The sequence below is a fragment of the Phyllostomus discolor genome, chromosome 11 (assembly GCF_004126475.2).
Source record: "Phyllostomus discolor isolate MPI-MPIP mPhyDis1 chromosome 11, mPhyDis1.pri.v3, whole genome shotgun sequence".
Taxonomy (NCBI): Eukaryota; Metazoa; Chordata; class Mammalia; order Chiroptera; family Phyllostomidae; genus Phyllostomus; species Phyllostomus discolor.
Window position 1 is genome coordinate 47,868,179 of NC_040913.2, and position 20,079 is coordinate 47,888,257.

Here is a 20,079-nt window from a genome sequence, read left to right on the forward strand (position 1 = left end):
GTTATCAGTATGTTCAGACTTTCTGCTTCTTCTTGATTCAGTTTTAGCAGGTTGGATGTTTCTAGAAATTGAACCATTTCATCCAAATTGTCCAATTTCTTGACATATAGCTGTTCATAGTGAGTTCTTACAATTCTGTGTATTTCTATGGTATCAGTTGTTACTTCTACTATTTCAATTCTGATTTTATTTAGGTCCTCCAACCTTTTTTAATGAGTCTGATTAAAGGTTTGTCAATTTTCTTTATCTTTTCACATACCAACTCCTGGATTCATTGATCCTTTGGATGTTTTTTCAGTCTCTATGTCATTTAATTCTCCTCTGATCTTGATTATTTCTTTTCTTCTGCTCTCTCTAGACTTTGTTGTTGTTTCTCTAGTTCTTTTAGATATAGGTTTAGGTTGTCTGAGAATTTTTTATTTTCTTTAGGTAGGCCTGTATTCCTATGAACTTCCCTCTCAGGACCGCCTTCTCTTATGTCCATAGGTTTTGGCTTGTTCTATGTTAATTTTCATCTTTTTTTCAGGGTATATTTTATTTCTTTCCTCATCTCATTTAACCCATTCATTATTTAATAACATGGTATTCAGTCTCTGTGTATTTGAATGTTTTGATTTTTTTTCTTTAAGGCTGGTTTCTAGTTTCAAGCTATTGTGATCTGAGAAGATGCTTCATATGATTTCAACTTCCTTGAATTTGTTGAGGATTGTTTTGTGTCTTTCAGTGTGGTCTGTCCTTGAAAATGATCCATATGCACTTCAAAAGAATGTAGATTTCGCTTTTTGGGGGTGAAATAGTCTACAAATATCAGTTAAGTCCATTTGATCTAGAGTTCCATTCAGTGTCATAATATCCTTGTTGATTCTTTTTTTTTTTTGGAAGATCTGTCTATTGTTGACAATGGGCTGTTAAAATCCCCAACAGTGACTGTATTGCTGTCTATCTCTTCCATAATCTCCTCCAAGATTTTTCTTATATATCTAGGTGCTCCTATGTTGGGTGCATAGAAGTTTATATCCTCCTGTTGGACTGCTCCCTTATTAGGTAATTACCTTCTTTGTCTTGCTGTGGCCTTTGTTTTGAAGTCTGTTTTGTCTCATATAAGTATTGCTACCCCACCTTTTTTTACATGTCCGTTTACATGGAATATCTTTTTCTGTCCCTTCACTTTCAGCCTATGTAGATATTTTGTTCTGAGGTGGGTCTCTTGTGGACGGCAAATATGCAGGTCATGTTTTCTAATCCATTCCACCACCCTGTTTATTTTGATTACTCTATTTCTTTTGATTGTAGCATTCAAGTTTTACATTTAAGGTTATTATTGATAGGTACTCATTCATTTCTTTTGTTTTTACCTATGTATCAGTGTTTCTTTCTCTCTCTCTCTCTCTCCCCGCTCTTCTTCTTCTTCTTCTTCTTCTTCTTCTTCAAGCAATCCCTTTAGCATCTCTTGGAATGCTTGTTTTTTGGCAATGTGCTCTTTTAACCTTTTTTTGGCCTGTAAAGCTCTTTTTTTATTGCCTTACATTTTAAATGAGAGCCTAGGTGAAAAAGGTAGTCAGAGAAAGACAGATGCCGTATGATTCCACTCATATGTGGAATCCAATGTACATACTGGACTAAGAAGCAAAATACAATCAGACTTATAGATAGAGAGCAGGATGACAGCTAAGGGTATGTGGGGGAAGGTTAGGGACTGAAAGAATTGAGCAAAAAGGGAAAAGGACTCATGGATATGGTCAACAGTATATTGATTATGGTGTGGAGGAGTATATAAGGGAACTAAATGGTAATGGAAACAAATACAATAAAAATTAAAGGTAATAATAAAAAGGAGAATAAAAATGAGATTCTTGCTGGATAGAGTAGTCATGGTTGAAGGTCTTTGTTTTTCATTACTTGGACTATTTCATGACATTCCCTTCTGGCTTATAGTGTTCTGTTGAGAAGTCAGCTGATAGCCTTATTGGAGATCCCTTCTATGTACTAACTGTTTTTCCCTTGCTGCCTTTAAGATTCACTCTTTGTCTTTAAATTTTTCAATTTTAATTGTGATATATCTTGAGTTACCTCTTTGGGTTTATCTTGATTGTGACCCTCTGTGCTTCCTTAACTAGTGTGGGTTTTTCCCTCACCAAGTTAGAGAGGTTCTCTGTTATTATTTTTCAAACAGCTTTTCTATCCCTTGCTTCTTTTGTTCTCCTTCTGGTATCCTTATGATGCAATGTTTTTAAATTTCATGTTGTCCCAGAATTTTCTTAAACTATCCACATTCTTTTTGAGTAATTTTTCATTCTGTTGCTCTGTTTTTTTTCCTGCCATATATTCCAGCTTGCTGCTTCAGTCCACTGCTTCATCTAGCCTGCTTTTAATTCCTCCTAATGTATTCTTCATTTTAGATATTGTATTCTTCATTTCCACATGGTTCTTTTTCATAGTTTCTATGTCCTTTTTCATGCTTGTATCCTTTTTCATGTGGAAACTACAAGGCCCACTCAGTTCCTTATAGTTTCCATAAAGTTCCTTGTAGTTGTCACTGTGTTCCTTGAACTGTAGTATAACCTTTACTTTGAACTCTAAGTCTGATGAATTGCTTGCCCCAATTTCATTTAATTCTTCTTCCTTTCCCTATAATTGTTTTTTTAATCCCAATTTTAGGTGACTCTTTCTGTTTGTTTCTGCATATTAGATTGATATACTTTGACTTTCTGTCTTTGTGGAGTTGCCTTCTGTAGGAGTCCTGTGGGACTCAGTGGTGTAGCCTCTTTGTTCTCCCCAGCTGTATGTTCTAGGGATGCACTTTATGCAACTTTTTGGACTCTCTTATTATAATTGGGTTTTGATTGTCATTGGTTCATTTGTTGCTATGTTCCCCACTCTGACTTGTTGATGGAGAGTCATCACCCCCACCACCTCTTGTGTGCTGTTGTATAGGTACTAGCAGAGTAAGACAGAGCAACCCAGAAATCAAAACACACACAAGTAAAACACCCCCAATCACAACAGTAATGTCAACAGGTGGACAAGTATTAATAAAGTTAAAAAGAATAAAAATATTATAAGAAAAAAATGTGATGAGTAAAAGAAAGAAAAATGATTTTGAACAGGTAGAAAGAGGAGAGATAATAAGTGTAGGGGTAAAAAAACAAGGCAGAAAAGGGGAGAAAATGAAATTTAAAATGTAAATAAAAGAGGGAAGGAAGAAGGCAAAATAGAATAAGAAAAGAGAAGACTATAATATGAGGTTTGAATAAAAAATAGTGCACCAATAGGAACAGAATTGAAGGAAAACAACAGAAGCAGCCATATTAATAACAAATGAGCAAAGATTAATAAAGGTAGAAAAAGAATGAGGATATCATAAGAAAGGGAAAAAAGAATATACAGGGTCTTAGGAAATAAAAATGACTTTGAGAGGATAGAGGGAGAAGTATTAAGAATGAAGAATAGAAACAAGGCATAAAAGGGGAGGAAATAAAATTTCAAATGAAAATTAAAAAGGGCAAAAGGAAGGCAAAATTGAGTTAGACAGGAAGAGTAAACTATGATATTTGAAAATAAAAAATATAATGAACAAATAAGATTAAATTCAAGGAAAACATCAACAGCTGCAATATCAATGACAAATCAGCAAAGATTAATAAAGGTGGAAAGAGAATAAGAATATTATAAGAAAGGGAAAAAGAATGTGAGATGTTTAAAGGAAAGAAAAAGGATTTTGAGAGATTAGAGAGAAGAGAAATAGCAAGAGTAAGGAATAGAAACAAGGCATAGAAAGGGAGAAAATAAAATTTTAATGAGAATAAGAAAGGGAAGGAAGAAGGCAAAATGTAATAAGGCAAGGGAAGAGTAAAATATGAGATTTGAAATAAAAATAAAATTTAAGAAAGTTAAATAATAGGAATAAAATTGACAAAAAAATCTTAAAAAGCTTTGTGAGAGAAAAAAATAATGCAAATACTTAAAAAGAATGAGGTGGAATTCATCTCAGCATAGTTCAGTGCTTACCTGTCATCTTCTTCTTCTGGATCCGACTCTGGTAATGTCTGATGGTATTCCTGTCTAGCTCTAGGAAGCCTGCTCTAGGCTACAAGCGGTCTACAGTCTGTGGCTGCCTCTTGGCTGGTCCTTACTACTGTGTCCTATTCGCTTTTTATCAGCACAAGGCCCAGGGATGGGTCATCTAAAGTCTGGCAGTGCTGGAGGTACCACTCCATCTGCCTCTAGCGGGGCTTCTGGTGCAACTGGGTGGGTGGGATCCCAGTGGGATCCCTGCATCTTCCCTGAGAGGCACTGTCCAGTCTTCAGGGAGGATTGTGGGTATGTTCCCTGTCCCCGGACCACATGTCTTTCATCTGACTCAGATTATTTCCAATAATGTTTAGTTTTTGATGAACTAACTACATTTCATGTTAGGGGCCAATCTGTGTAAGAGGTTCAGCTTCGTCCTGATTGGCACTGATGTCAGGTCTGTGTAAGAGTCAAGGCTGGGCTAGGGTTCCGAATTCCCCTTGCTGTGCCAATTTGTGCACTTTCAGCCCAGCTGGTTTCAGTGAAATAGGGCTCAAGGAACCAGTGCATCTTGTGGAGGCTGAGAAAAGTTCAGAAAGTGCCCCCTTGATGTCTTCATTTCTTTCCACTTTGAACATGTGCCCAGCAGGGGCTTCTTGAGCCTGGCTTTACTATTCTGCAGAGCTTTCCTGTTTTGTTTGCAATCCTGCAGGGGACGTGCTAGGGACTGTCTTCCCTTCACACTGGCTTTTACTCTGCTGGGTGTGGGAGGTCTGCCTGGACAAAAAGACTCTCAGCCCTTGCTCTTCTATCTCCCAGCCACTGCCCTCGCAGAAGACACAGTCCCAAACTCTCCATTCTGCATAGTCCCTGGCTTGCTAGCAGTGCCAGGTGGAGAAGGACCCAGCAGTTCCTTCACTGTACCACTTTCTGAACTCCCTGTGCAGCTGATTCAGTGAGAATGAACTGTGCTTTCTATCTCCTCTCTTTGCTGGCAGAGCAGCTGCTCACGAGGTCCCTGCCCAGCCACCTTAATCTCCTTTTAAAATGTCCCTCTGTGGCACCCACACTGTAGTACTGAGTTACTGTCTGGTTCTCCATGCATACCACCACCCCCAAAAGCTAAAAGTCTGTCTTGGTCATGGCTGGCTGCAGATTGCCAATGCCTCTGACCAACCCAGGTGTGGTCCCTGATCGTTTTAGGAGATAGATTCCCTCTCTGGCACTCTCCCAGTTGGCGTTGCAGCTACGGACATATTGTTTGCCGTGTGTGTGTAGCGGATCTCCCAGAGTCTGTATATCCTTCCAAATCACTCCCAGTTAGGGTAAGGAGTTCCCTGTGCAGGACTAAGGACCCCTGACCTGGTAGTGGAAGAGAGCTACAACACTGCAATTTCTGCCTGGTCTCTTTGCTCCTGTAGGTGCCACGTACAGGGTATTTTCCCTTCAACGTATAACATATCCTTACCCAATGGTGCAAAGCCACTCTGTACTCCTTGGCTTCAGAACTTCTTATCAGCTAAGATTCCATTGATAGTTCAGGTTACTTATCAGAAGATCAGCTGAAAATCAGAGTTGGGGGCAAGAGCAACTGGCCTCAGCTTCCACCTACTTGGCTGTCATCTTCTAATCTCTAGGTTTTTCTTATGTAACTTAAACTGTGCAGTTACTTTTAAAAATGAGAATATTTCTGGCACAGAATAGCAAAGTGACCATACACCTTAACCTCTTTTTCTTCCCTAAACCCTAGAAAAGTGACAGAAAATAAATAAATAAACACATTGGGTGAAATCCAGCAGTACTGAGACTTTGAAGTGAAAAAAACTGTAGAGGGAAGTTGAAGGATTGATTCAGTTGTCAGAATAAAAAGAAAATTTGGAGTATATTGATGGATACAACAAAGTAGAGAAAACTACAGCTCTGAATATACACCAGAAAGGGCTCTGGTGGAAGTGGGAAGCTTAGTCTCCAAGGCCAAAGCAGCAGGTACAGAGTTGGGGCACTAATCAGGAGAGTTTTCTCAAGTGTAGTCTGCCATTGTCTCTCAAACTTGAGCATATATCAAAATCACCTGGAGGCCTTGCTAACAGACATTACAGATCTCAAGGACTAGTCCTAAAGTTTCTGGGGAAGATTCCCCGAGTTTGTATTTCTAACTTGTTTGTATTGCTAATCTGGTACCACATTTTGATGATTGTGAATTTGAGAACAACTGGTCCATGAAATGCCTAGGCCAGTCCCCTACCTAACTCTGTGTCAGCCTATAAGAATTAGGAAAATGTAAGCCCTGGCTAGCATAGCTCAGTGGATTGAGCGCGGGCTGGGAACTAAAGTGTCCCAGGTTCGATTCCCAGCCAGGGTACATTCCTGGGTTGCAGGCCATAACCTCCAGCAACCGCACATTGATGTTTCTCTCTCTCTCTATCTTCCTCCCTTCCCTCTCTAAAAATAAATAAATAAAATCTTTAAAAAAAAAAAGAATTAGGAAAATGTGTCTCTTTCCATATTAAGGAATTTGAAAAAGATGCCCATGTGGACACATGTGCCCAAGGCTTGGTGTACAGAGTTTAGGCCGAAGCCTTGTGCTTTTTTCCAGTGTACAAACTATACAAATACGTGCCTGCCACCTCTTCCAACTTTTGTATACCTCAGTACCACAAGGCTAAGGCTTCCTGCTGGTGCTGCAAAAGTAGCAGAATAGAAATTAAGGTAAATCCAGGCTTCTATCACAGACTTACAAAAGAAAAAAAGAGAGAAACAGGAAATGCATTTTTGCTTAAGAGGCAAATGCAACAAACTACTACACTGCTGGTTTTATTGCCCTTACTTTGGTATTTTGGGTCACCTCAGTTCAATATTTATTTATTCATCCCCAAAAGAAAGACCACAGAAAATGGAAGAAAATAATAATTAAAAAAATAACAGAAGAAAAATTTCCTACGCTGACTTCAGATGGAAAGGAGCCATAGTACCAAGTAGGGTGAATGAATGTTGCATACATCTTGGTGAGAATTCAAAATTTCAAAGGTAATGAGAAAATTATAAAAGCTTCCAGAGAGAAGAGGTAAGTCATTTACAGGGGAATTAGATACAGATCAACATCACAGTTTTTATCTAGAATTTTGTAACTGACCTGCCCTGTCAAACATGAGGGTAAAATGAAACAATTTTCAGACATGAGAAAGTTTATTTCTTGACTGTCCATTTTTAAATGAATTTACTAGAAAATATACTTTAGCAAAATGTAAAAGAAACCCAAGAAAGGAGAAATCATAGGATCTAAAAGAAGAGTGAAACTGTCACAGGAATGCAAAGAGAAAAATATGGGGAAAATACTAGGATTCAGCAGACCTAAAAAATAGTTGTGCCAAAAGAGAAGTCAGTTCCATACAGAATTATCTTCAAGAACAAAGTGGTTTATTTTAACAATGTATAACCATATCTAAATGGTGGGGATTCAACAGATATAGTTTAGGATTAATAAATCAAGTAATAAGAGTTAGGGTGATAACTACAGGAATTGAATTAGAGTAGTATTGGTAAAAGAACATTTGCTTTTTTTCCTTGGCTTTGGAAGAATTAAAAGAACCATAGGTTTGTTGAAACAAAAGGCAATCTAGTTTCTTTACATGTTTGTGTGTAGGTATAAGACATTTATTAGAACTACATTGATAAAGACTCAGAGTGGATACTATATGAGTAAGTACATATTAGTTATTTAAAATTAAACTTCAGCCCTGGCCAGTGTGGGTCAATTGGTTGAGCATCGTCCTGCAAACCATAGTTTGCATGTTTGATTCCTAGTCAGGGCATATGCATAGATTGTGGATTTGGTCCCTGATGGGGGCATGTATAAGAGGCAAACAATTGATTTTTTTCTCTTACATAAATGTTTCTCTCCCTCTCTCCCTCCCTTTCCCTCTCTCTAAAATCAATAGCATGCCCTTGGAAGAGATAGATAGGTAGATAGATAGATAGATAATAGATAGATAGATAGATAGATAGATAGACAGATAGATAGATAGATACGGAGGGAGGAAAGAAGGAAGGGAGATTAGTCTTCAATCTGGCAGGAAAATAATACATAATTTGTTTTTAACTCTAAGTTCCTTCCTTCCAGTCTTTACTCTCTATTTTAATCCTGTATATTGGGTGCTATAGAGAATACAAAGAAATACAAACCATAATCCCTCTCTTCAAGGAGCTTGAGCTATCTAATTAGGAAGACATAGCCCATGTAATGAAAATAACAAAGACAGTAAATAAATATAAAGTAAGTAATACAGACAGTAAGCATTATTAAATATTTTGTTTAGGAGTTGAGCTGGACCTTGTAGGATGAAAAGGAAGAGGAACAGAGTGAGCTTTGTTGACTGACTGGGGTATGTGTCATGTGCCTAAATGTCTAGAGTCAAAGTAAGAGTTGTGAGCACAGGATAAGTAGTAGACCAAACCCATAATTAAAGATGAAGAGCTCAATATAGAAAGGTTAAATGACTTGCCTAAAGTTATACTACTTTGTAGCAAAGCCCTGACTAGAACTCCTGTCCATCTTTTAATGAATTTTAAGGTTCATTCATTCAACAGATAATTATTGAGATATATTATGTGCCAGGCAGTAATAAAGATGTACTGCTAGGGTTTTACTTTTTAACTTTTTAACTTTTTCCATAGGCCCACCATCTGTGTTTATAAGTAGTTTTATTGGAACACAGCCACATTCATTTGTTTATATATTCTCTGTGGCTGCTTTTACACTGCAATACAGAGTTGAGAAGTGTTCTAGGATGGTATAACCTGCAGGCCTAAAATACTTACTATCTGATCCTTGAAGAAAAAGTTTTCTGATTCCTGATATAAAACATTAACACATTTCCCAAAGTCTTGTACTCAGCTAAGTGTTACTACCTTCAATATCCCCTCCACACCATTCCTCACTCCTAGTCCTTATTTTTGGTTTATTGTTTTCACATTTCTTTTTGTAAAAATAAGCAGATATATGTATTGAGTTGGCCAAAATTTCATTTACTTTTTCCTGTACAGTAAAAGGCACATTTCTTTTTATTTTTACCAAAAACTTTATTGATTTCGATATTTTGAGTATGTCAGCTATCTCCCATGTGGTATAATATTCATTGTTCTTAATTAATGTCTTGATTTGATTGCTGTCAACTTCAACTGGTCTACCTAATTGTGGAACATCGTCCAGTAAGAAATCTCCAGCACGAAACTACACAATCCAGTTTTGACACATATGATCAGTCAGAGCACCTTCTCCATACACTGCAGAAATCTTTTTGCATTTCAGTTGTGTTTTTACCTTTTTTGAAATAATAGAGCATTAAATGCCAAAAATGTTGTGTATTTTCTACCACCTTCAATACTAAAATGGCTACACAAAAATTCACTAATTTTGCCCTGGCTGGCGTAGCTCAATGGATTGAGCTCGGACTGCGAACCGAAGCATCGCAGGTTCGATTCCCAGTCAGGGCACATGCCTGGGTTGCAGGTCATGGCCCCCAGCAACCACACATTGATGTTTTTCTCTCTCTCTCTCTCTTTCTCCCTCCCTTCCCTCTCTAAAAATAAATAAATAAATTCTAAAAAATTCACCAATTTTGATAAGTTTTAAAAAATGTATGCTGATATGACAACTGTAACAATAAAATCTAACAAAATTGTTTCAAATGAAGTTAAAGACAACTAAGCACTGTGAGAGTCATCTTACAGAAAAACCTAAATTAACTTTTTGCCAACCTAACATATTCTTATTTTGTCTTTTTCTTACATAAAACGTAGTTACTATGTGTATTCTTTCATGCTTTGCTTTTTTATTTAACAATGCTTTCTGGCTATGAGTTCTTGGAGATCTTTCTCATTCTTTATTATATTGCAGAGTACTACAATGTATGTATTTGCTACAGTTTATTCTATGCTTAAGCAGACATATAGTTAGTTTACAGCATTGTCGATTTTAAATAATGCTGCACCTTGTACATATGTATTTTTATATTATTGAAAGTGTGTCTTCAGGGTAAATACCAAGAAGTGAGGATGCTAGGTTAAAGGGTAAGTGTGTGTGTGTGTGTGTGTGTGTGTGTGTTAGATATTGCCAAATTCCAAGCTATAAGGATCGTATCATTTTATATTGCCAGCAGCAGTGTATGAACATACCAGTTTCTCTACAAGGCCTACTCACTTAATTGTGCCAAGTAATGATGTTAAAACATCCTTCAATCTATCATCACCATCGTTTCAAAAAAGAGAAATCAATTTTTAAAATTCTCACTGGAGGATATATTTATGAATTTTAGAGAGGGTGGAAGGAGGAGAGAGAGAGAGGGAGATAAAGACTTCAGTGTGAGAGAAAAACATCAATCATTTGCCTCCCCTATGTGCTCTGACTGGGGATCAAACCTGCAACCTAATATGTACCCCAACCAGAGATTGAACCCGTAATGCAGGTATGTGCAATGACAGGGCATCAAACCCACAAACTTTTTTTGGTGTATGGATGACACTCCAACCGACTGAGCTACCTGGTCAGGGCAGGAAAGACCATTTTAATAAGAGAGGAAGGACATATCAAAATGAAGGATAAGAATGGCTCTTTCCTTTTTTGCTGAAGACAAATACATCTCTACCTTATAAGCAGAGGGATCTTTTTAAAATTTTAAATTTGATTGTGTCTCTTTTTACTTGAAATCTTTCAGGACTTTCCACAACTCCTCAAATATTAACATGGCTTTATCATGGCCTATAAGTACATGTAAGATTTCAGCCCTATATCTCCAGCCTCTTTGGCTTTGTTTCAATCCTTTCAGTATACCAAGTTCTCTCTCACGGGGCTTTTGCATGTACTATTTCCCTTGCCACCTTAAAGAAATAGACATATCAATGTAAAAAAAAAAGTTTTTATCCTGGCTTTACTTTAACTTTTTATGTGACCCTGTGCAAGTTACTTACCATTTTAGTTCTTTAGTTTCCTCAGCCTAAATAAGGTGAGGTGGTTGTTTCAGATGACTTCTAGGTTCTTTCAGTTCTAATCTGTGAATTTACAACAGTGTAGTGATTGCTGAGGGAAGGGGATAAAAGGGCTCTAAAAGGTAATATAAAAAATTAAATTAAAAATTAAATTTCATAGATTAATTTTTTAAAAAAAGCTTTATTTAGCCCAATAAATAAATTGTGAATTTACCAGAAACCATTTTGACAGGAAGATAATGAAAATCAGTACATTCACCCCATAGGTATTAAGTATAACTTGGCTATAAGTGTAAAATACACATTTGTTTTTCACTCTTAATACAAAATTTTTTAAGCTTCCATTATTTTCAAAAATTACTTAATTGAATCTATATGAGTAAAGCAAGCTTTGAGTTTGAAAACTAATTATTAAATTCATGGAATTATCTTTACTTCTTTGGACCTGTCTCTTGGATTCTGTTTTTGCCATTGTACACAATGATGAAAGACATAATTTTGTATCCTTTGAAGCAGTTATGGAGTGATCTTTTTTGAGAGCGAGAAGAAAGGGTAAGCTTGGTAGAGAAGTTTGCCTGGACTTAATTTTGTATCATTTTATTATCCTGGTCTTTTGTCCAGTTTAAATGATATTCTTTCTACTTTTCTTAAACTGACTGTCAGAAATGGGTAGCAGATATTAGTAGCAGGTAAAAAAGATGAAGTAAGAGATAAAATAGGAATTTGAGAATTAGTGGTTTTAGGATTATGTGTCTGTTGAGCTCTATAATATTTAGCTAATATTGTTGATCATTAATACTTGGGTTGATTTAAATATGTTCTGTGACCTTAAGTTTGTCCACTAGTCCCTTTTAATTTAGAAATTATTTCTTAGAAGTCATGTTATAAATGGATAAATTGGTTTTTAGACCAGCTGAAAAAAGCTTTTTAAAAACAATTTACCTTAGGATTACCTTCATCTACTAGTAAGCACTGTTTATAAAATTTTCTGTATAAAAATTCCTTCACAATGAGAAGAAAGCACTAGGTCACATCTTTCTCCATTTGTGACATCAGGTATGATTGGTATGTAGGCACTAAAATAGTTTGGGTGTTGGGAGGTAGTAAAGATAATGCTAGGCAATAGTTACATATATTGACAAAAGACCAGATTCCTGGTTCATCAGGGGTCCAGAATTGCCATTTATTGCTTCAGTCTCTTGCTAGTTACATACCATTCGTATATTAAATGTTTCTCAGCTAATGTTCCATTTTTGTATTTTCTATTCTTCAACTTTCCTTCCTTCCTTTCTCCTTTCCTCCCTCCCTTCTTTCTCTCTTTCTCTTTCTCTTCAACCAAGGATATGTTTATTGATTTTAGAGGGAGAAGAAGGGAAAGGTAGAAATTGATTGTCTGCAGTCCCTCTACCCGCACCTTGTACATACCTCAGCCAGGAATCAAACACACAACCTAGGTATGTGCCCCGGCTGGGAATTAAACCCACAATCTTTTGGTGTAGGGCACAGGTGGCAAACAAAAGGCCTGTGGGCCAAATCTGGCCCTCCACCTTGTTTTTATCCAGCCCACCACCTTGTTTCAACCCAGCGGCAGCACCAAGCCCCTTGCCCCTAGTTAAGGAGTAGTTACATTTATGCAGTCCTAAAACTACATTGGCCCCTTTGAAGGCAACCACGAGGCTGATATGGCCCCCAGTGAAAATGAGTTTTGACACCTTGGCGAAGTGGATGATACTCTAACCAAATGAGCCACCTGGCCAGAGCTGAGTGGCTAATTTTCTTAACTATCAATATCTGTAATTAAGAATTATACCTCAAATTTGCTTTTAGTATTGTGAATGTAAAATATAAAGTCAGAGCTCCTTGATAAAATAGTATCTTCGGTTTCTTTCAATTTTCCATGGCCATATTATACTCAATGCATTTATTTTCATACATTCTTTTGGTAAAGTAATTACTTGGTATTTGCTCAAGAAAGATCATTTCTAAGTTCAGAACTAATCATTAGGATGCTCGAAAGGTATTTTCTTTACCTCAGAAATCTTCTCATCTTCTGTTGCTTTGAAGGGAGTTAATGTAGAAAGAAAGATTAGTTAAATCATCTTCTTTATAAAGATGTTGAAAACAGTGGGCACCATTTTTGGGGAGGGAGGGCTTGTTACTGTCACTTTAAGGTAACAAAAAGTAAAAATCTGAGTTTTATTAATATAGATTTTGTGGGTAAAGGAGAAAGGAAAAAACTCTAGCAATATGGTATATAATTTACCATAAAGTACAACTCTAGCAAAGAAAATAGCTTTAGTATTCCTTCTCTCCCTGTATGTAGGTCCTAAGGTTTGCTCAGAATTTAAAGTTCTAAATGTGAAAACTAGTATTTTTTATTTTGTTATCTCTTATGTACTTCTTTTTGAGGAATCTTACAAAACTCTTGATTCATCTTCCCGTTGACCAGAGAGCAACAAAAACTTCACAAGTGAGCGCAGTAATAACTATCTGATGATTTGTTTTTCTTGTATTTTAAAGTAGTATCCATGCTTATGGAATCTTGCTCACAGATCTTTATGACAAGGAAAGTTCTGAGAAACCTGTTTAATAAACTCCTACCCTTTCCTCCACATCAATAAGCTGTTATTTGCTTTCAACTCAAAAACATACAAGGTGGGGGTAAAAGTAAGTCTCAGTTGTTCATATGAAAAATAATACAGTAGTAAATAATAAGAATAAATTCTGTGTTTCAGGTACTCACAACTGTAAACCTACTTTTGCCCCACCCTATATGTTTTGAGTGCTAAATGTGTTTGTTTTCTGAAGAATGATATCAAATAAAACTACTTAGGAGTCAATTAAAGAAAACATGTTTATAGCATGTATACTTCTTTTGGGTTATAAAGGACCATGCTTAATTTCTTCACTAGTTTTTTTTAAGGATTTATTTTGCTTTAATTTATCTAATTTATCATGGGTCCCTATAATAAATTTCTCACTGTTACTTTATTGAGACTTCTCTCGCAAATGACTATGAGTCCTCTGAAATCATTGTAGTTCAAACTCATAGAACAGCAAAACTCAAATTTAAATCTTAAGAGTATTTGTCCAAAGTTGTGTCCAGGGCTTAAAAGAGTAAGATGTAAAAATCAGACAGGTTGAATGCTGAATTAAAATTAACTATATGTCTTTTTTCTCAAGTAAAAAGTATTTTTTAAGTTAACTTTGGATAACTGCTTGAATTTGAAAATAAAGATGTGTTGGAAAAGGAAAAAGTTTCACTGCAATTGATGTATCCTATCTATGTTATAGCTCAAAGCAGTACCTTTCTTATATTTAGTGAAATGAAAATGTAGTTATGTTTAGTTATTTGGCCCTGTAGTTTTACTGGTTTTCATGTAAGAAACCATGTCCTTACTTTATAAATTATTAACTATACAGTAACATTTTGATTACTTGAAATAACATTTTCAGCTATTCATTATTTGGCTTTAAATGATCAAAGATAGAAGGGAAGTAATACATACATTGATTACTAAGTACTATATTTTACTGTCTCACTATCTGGTGTTTCTGTAACCTAAAATACTTAAAATACAAGTTATTTAGTGTGATATAAGTATACCTTTAAAATGTACTTTTAGTGTTATTTTATTTTTTTAAACATTTACATAGCAAAATAACAGTTTTCTCCTCAATTTTTATAGCATATATCATTATGAAATTGGGTGCTGTTAAAGCCAGAAAATGGATCAAGTAGTAATTTTAAAGCATGTTATACTATATAGTTAGATATCATCTGTTTTTTATTAATTGCACACAACTACAGAATCATTAATATTATCTGTAAGTGTAACTGCTCGAGATCCTCAGATTGTATCAGCATGTCATTCTTCTACAGAAGACATTTTTAGCTATTTTTTAAAATACTCCAAAAACACTTATTTTTTATATTACTCTGTTCTCATTTATGTTATTATAGCATAAGAAACATGATTAGTAGTCTCAATTCAAGTGAAATAGAAATTAGACATATGTTGAATAAAAATATTACTTAAAAATTTAATATTTATAAATCATTTAATGTAAAATTATTAAGAACTTCAAAGACAGTACAGATGGTCACCAGTGATTTAAATTATAATCACTTTTAGCTTTTGAACAACTTTTTAAGGGATTTTTTAATGAAGAGAAAGGTACAAATCAAAATGGCTAAGAAAAATAAAATGGAGTGGATACAAGAACAGGATACATTTGAATTCTTAAACATTGAATACAACTTTTTTTAGTACTAAAAACTTTAAAATGTCCACAAGCTTTTTTTCTTTCAAAGGTGAAAAAAGAGAGCTTTTCACAGTTGAAGCAACTTGGAGGTTCTGTCCCAGTGAAGTTCCAGTAGTTTTATTTCAAGCAGTTTATATTGCAGATTCATTGTCAGATATCTTAGTTTTTAAGGTCTGTAGGCTATGTTGAATAAAGTTCTCCGTGCCTTGAACATCAGAGAATCTGGAGTCATTTCTCCTAGCAGACCAGTTTTTCATTTTTATTGAATTCTGAATTGTGTCTGACGTGAAGTAGTAAACTATTGGGTCAAAGCAACAGTTGGTAACAGCAATGCAGAGAGTGATTGGGTACATTGTCCTTACTGCTGCTACTGCTGAGCAATTAACAAATGTCTGTGTTCTCATAAGAGAATATAAAATAAGGTTGATATTATAAGGCACAAAACAGAAACAGAATATGACCAAATGTACAAAAATCATTTTTAAAACTTTGGTTTTGTTTATTTTGCTTTTATGTAATGTAACAGGTTTATTTAAAGTTCTTAGCACCAAACTAGAACAAATTACATTTAAAGTTAGAGGAATAAAAAATCCCACTATTTCAATGAAAATTACAATCCTTGAGAGATAGGTTTTCCATGTGGCTTCTGGGAAATTTTCAAAGCAGGCTTCTGGGGTATTGTTACCCCGAGAGTGGGTAGACTGAAAAAAAACTGCTGGTGCACTTCCTCCTATCACAGTTAACCACACAGCAATGCAAACAATTTTTGCGTTTTGTTTGGTTCTTATAGTCTTTGACTTAAATGGGTAGACAATTGCCAGAAATCGATCTACACTAATGCAGGTTAAGAACAGAATGCTTCCGTACATGTTGGTGTAAAACAGCATCACTGAAATTTTACAAAGTAAATCCCCAAATGTCCAATTCCGTGCTGTAAAGTAAAAAATCCTGAAGGGTAGAGTGAAAACAAAAAGCAAGTCTGACACTGCCAAGTTAATCATGTACGTTGTAGTTTCGTTTCGCACTTTGAGGGTGCAGATGAAAATGTATATGGCAACACAGTTGGATATTAACCCAAGCACAAACACCATACTAAACATGCACCCATACAAAGTATACTTAAAGGAGTCATCATAGGAGCATTGGGAGCTGTTATTGCTTACCATTATAAAGGCACGTTCAGTTTACTGTGTTGAAGTCCTTTGGTCAGCAGCAGCCTCCTTTGGTTAGCAGCAGCCTCCTTTGGTATTCAGATTGTGACCACTTTAAAACCTCCAGCGTATTTGTAAATTCTTTGGATTTTTGGATGGTTTCATAAATATTTCATTTTTCTCCAGAGTTTCCAAAAGAAACAAAATTTGTTGCTGTAAAGTTTCCACTTGGTTCTTCAACAGGAAAATAGTCTCTTTCTCTGGAGAGTTTTTCTACTCTCCAGAAAAATCTGTGAATCCAGGGCTTGTTAAGTGACAAGCAACCTTTAAAAAATGTAGTTAGTGAAGCCAACCCATTGGATTATAAATTGTAAAGAAATGTTGTGCTCTGAGATAGAATAGATCTACTACTCTTTCAGGAAACTTGCATTCCAGTAGTCAGGATAATATTCCAAGATTAAAGTTCTTTATGCTCCAGAATGTTTAAGCTGAAGTTAGCAATTTTATTTTGCTTTTTCAATGCAGACTTTCAGAGATTTAAACATTTCCAATTCGGTCTATTTACTTCTTGCTTTTTTAAAATGAAGTTTTCCTTTTTGGTGCTCTGGTAGTGGATCCCAGGTGGTGGTAAGCAGAAGAGTCTTTTAAATGTTTCAAAATAAATTCCTAAGCGTGTTAGCTCTTGCTGAATGAGGGCTTTTCTTCCCTTGCCAGCTGTATTGTGTGATGGACTTTGTCTGAAGTGCAAAATAAAGGCTTGCTAGATTTGTAATGTGACATCACAGGAAGAAGAGGCTGGGCTTGGACAAAGAAAGGTTTCAGCCCAGTTTGTTTGCAATTCTTTAATCTGATAATGTGTCTGCTGAGGATATACCTTGGAGACTTGCAAATGGTCACTGTTTAGCTGAGACTTCTGGCCACTAACTCTTTTTTTGTGTGTGGAAATGCCGGCTGGGATAATGGCCATTTATCATCTCTCAGGGAATTTTCCTTCTTTTTTTTCTTTTATTCTTTCTTGTAGTAATAACTGAGAGGAAAAAAAAATCAGTATTAAACCAGTTCTCTCTCTTATTTGCTTTTGTGTTTAGAATATGACAGTTTTTTTAGAAATAAAATGTATATGAGTGTATTTTTAAATTGACATTGTTAGTGAGAATAAAGCATTTAAAGAACTATTTAATGACTGAAAGAGAGAAATTTAATCCTTGGGTATATAAAGGATTTGATTGAGAGACCACTGGTAGTTTTGCCACTGGTAGCCTCTGTTTTCCATAATTGTCCCTTAAGATTTAATTTAATTGGTATGACTGTGAATGGCTCCAATCCCAGATGTCTATTTTTATTTTTATTTTCATTTGTAATATATTATATTGACTATACTATTACAGTTGTCCCATTTCCCCTCCTTTATTCCCCTCTGCCCTGTGCACCGCCTCCTATCTACATTCCCCCCCTTTAGTTCATGTCCTTGGGTCGTACATATAACTTCTTTGGCTTCTCCATCTCCTATTCTATTCTTAACCTCCCCCTGTCTATCTTCTACCTGCCGTTCATGGTACTTATCATCTGTACCTTTTCCCCCTCTCTCCCCACCCACTCCCCCGCTGATCTCCATTTCTCTGATTCTGTTCCTGTTCTAGTTGTTTGCTTTGGTTTTGTTTTTGTTTTTGTTTTAGGTGTGATTGTTAATAACTGTGAGTTTGTTGTCATTTTACTATTCATATTATTTATCTTCTTTTTCTTAGATAAGTCCCTTTAACATTTCATATAATAAGGGCTTGGTGATGATGAACTCCTTTAACTTGACCTTATCTGGGAAGCACTTTTTCTGCCCTTCCATTCTACATGATAGCTTTGCTGGATAGAGTAATCTTGGATGTAGGTCCTTGCCTTTCATGACTTTGAATACTTCTTTCCAGCCCCTTCTTGCCTATAAGATTTCTTTTGAGGAATCAGCTGATAGTCTTATGGGAACTCCTTTGTAGGTAACTGTCTCCTTTTCTCTTGCTGCTTTTAAGATTCTCCTTATCTTTAATCTTGAATAATGTAATTATGAGGTGCCTTTGTGTGTGCTTCCTTGGGTCCAACTTCCTTGGGACTCTCTGAGCTTCCTGGATTTCCTGCAAGTCTTATTTCTTTTGCCAGATTGGGGAAGTTCTCCATTATTGTTTCAAATAAGTTTTCCATTTATTGTTCTTCCACTTCTTTTGGCACTACTGTGATTCAGAGGTCGAAACGTTTAAAGGTATCCCGGAGGTTCCTCAGCCTCTCCTCATTTTTTTGAATTCTTGTTTCTTCATTCTGTTCTGGTTGAATGTTTCTTTCTTCCTTCTCATCCACACCATTGATTTGAGTCCTGTTTTCCTTCCCATCACTATTGGTTCCCTATACATTTTCCTTTATTTCACTTAGCATAGCCTTCATTTTTTCATCTAATTTGCAACCATGTTCAACTAATTCTGTGAGTACACTGTTTACTTACCAGTGTTTTTGAACTATGCGTCTGATAGGTTGACTATCTCTTCATCGCTTAGTTGTATTTTTTCTGGAGCTTTGGTCTGTTCTTTCATTTGGGCCTTTTTTTTTTTTTTTGTCTTGGCATTCCTGTTATACAGTAAGGGGCGGATCCTTAGGTGTTCATGAGGGCAGGGCAACCTATGTGGCTGGGTTGTGTCGCTGTGTGGGGGGGGGGGGCTGTCTGAGAGGAAAGAAAGCCACTTGCTTTGCTCTCTGCCAGTTTTCAGTCACATTCCTCACTACCCATAATTAAATTGGGCCCTTCTGTGGCTGATTCCCCGATGGGTGGGTTTGTGTCCATTCTAGGACCTTGTTGGCTTCTCCAATGAACTGGCCTGTGAGGCTGGGGGTTTCTCTCTACTGTAGCAGCACCCCCACAGGTGTTTTCAGTCAGAGGTTTGAGGCTCTATTTCCCTTCACTGGAACCCTGAGTTGCACTCCCCAGTTGTTCTTCCTGGTTTATCTGCACTCGAATGTGGTACTGCCCAGCCCGCAATCTGCCACCTTGCCAATAGTCCTTGCCTGCCTGTCTCATACTGGTCTGGTTGAATGTTTCTTCTTTAACTCCTTGGTTGTTGGACTTACATACAGTTGAATTTTCTGTCAGTTCTGGTTGTTTTTTGTTTTTTAATTTGTTGTTCTTTTAGTTGTGCGAGGAGGCACAGTATGTCTACGTACACCTCCATCTTGGCTGGAACCCTCTATATTTAAATTGTCACTTTCACTAAAGAAGAAAATCAGAAATGTTTGTGTTTGGTGCAATGTTAATCTTGTGCACAAAATTAAATTGCATCTTTTCAAATGAATTTTACTTTCATTCCCTTAGCCCTCCTCTTACCCTTTTAATATGACATTTACTGTATTTTGGAATATGGTTCAAATTTGTGTTCATTTAAAAGCTCCTTTGAGTTGTTTCTCTGTATATTTATATTTAAAGTATACTTATTTTTTAGATCCCAAAGAAATTGAAAGAAGAAAGTATGTGTGATGGAGGTGATTGAATCTAGATGTTATTTCCTCAAGAGCTAAAGATATCACAACCCCTGGACACACATGTTTTTCCCATTTTAAATTACCATTTTTCAAAAAAGGCTATATCCAGTTGTGTTTTACCATTCTTCTTTTCTAGTTTGGTTCAATTTGGGCTGAA

General features: G+C 36.1%; 2 protein-coding genes across 2 annotated transcripts in view; one reads left to right on the forward strand and one right to left on the reverse strand.

Moving 5' to 3' along the window:
• Window positions 1–20,079, forward strand: part of RB1 (RB transcriptional corepressor 1) — a 295,974-nt gene that overhangs the window by 212,967 nt on the left and 62,928 nt on the right.
• Window positions 13,886–17,401, reverse strand: LPAR6 (lysophosphatidic acid receptor 6). Its single transcript, XM_028526352.2, has one exon. The coding sequence runs from the start codon at window positions 16,425–16,427 to the stop codon at window positions 15,393–15,395; it is 1,035 nt and encodes a 344-aa protein (XP_028382153.1). The 5' UTR covers window positions 16,428–17,401; the 3' UTR covers window positions 13,886–15,392.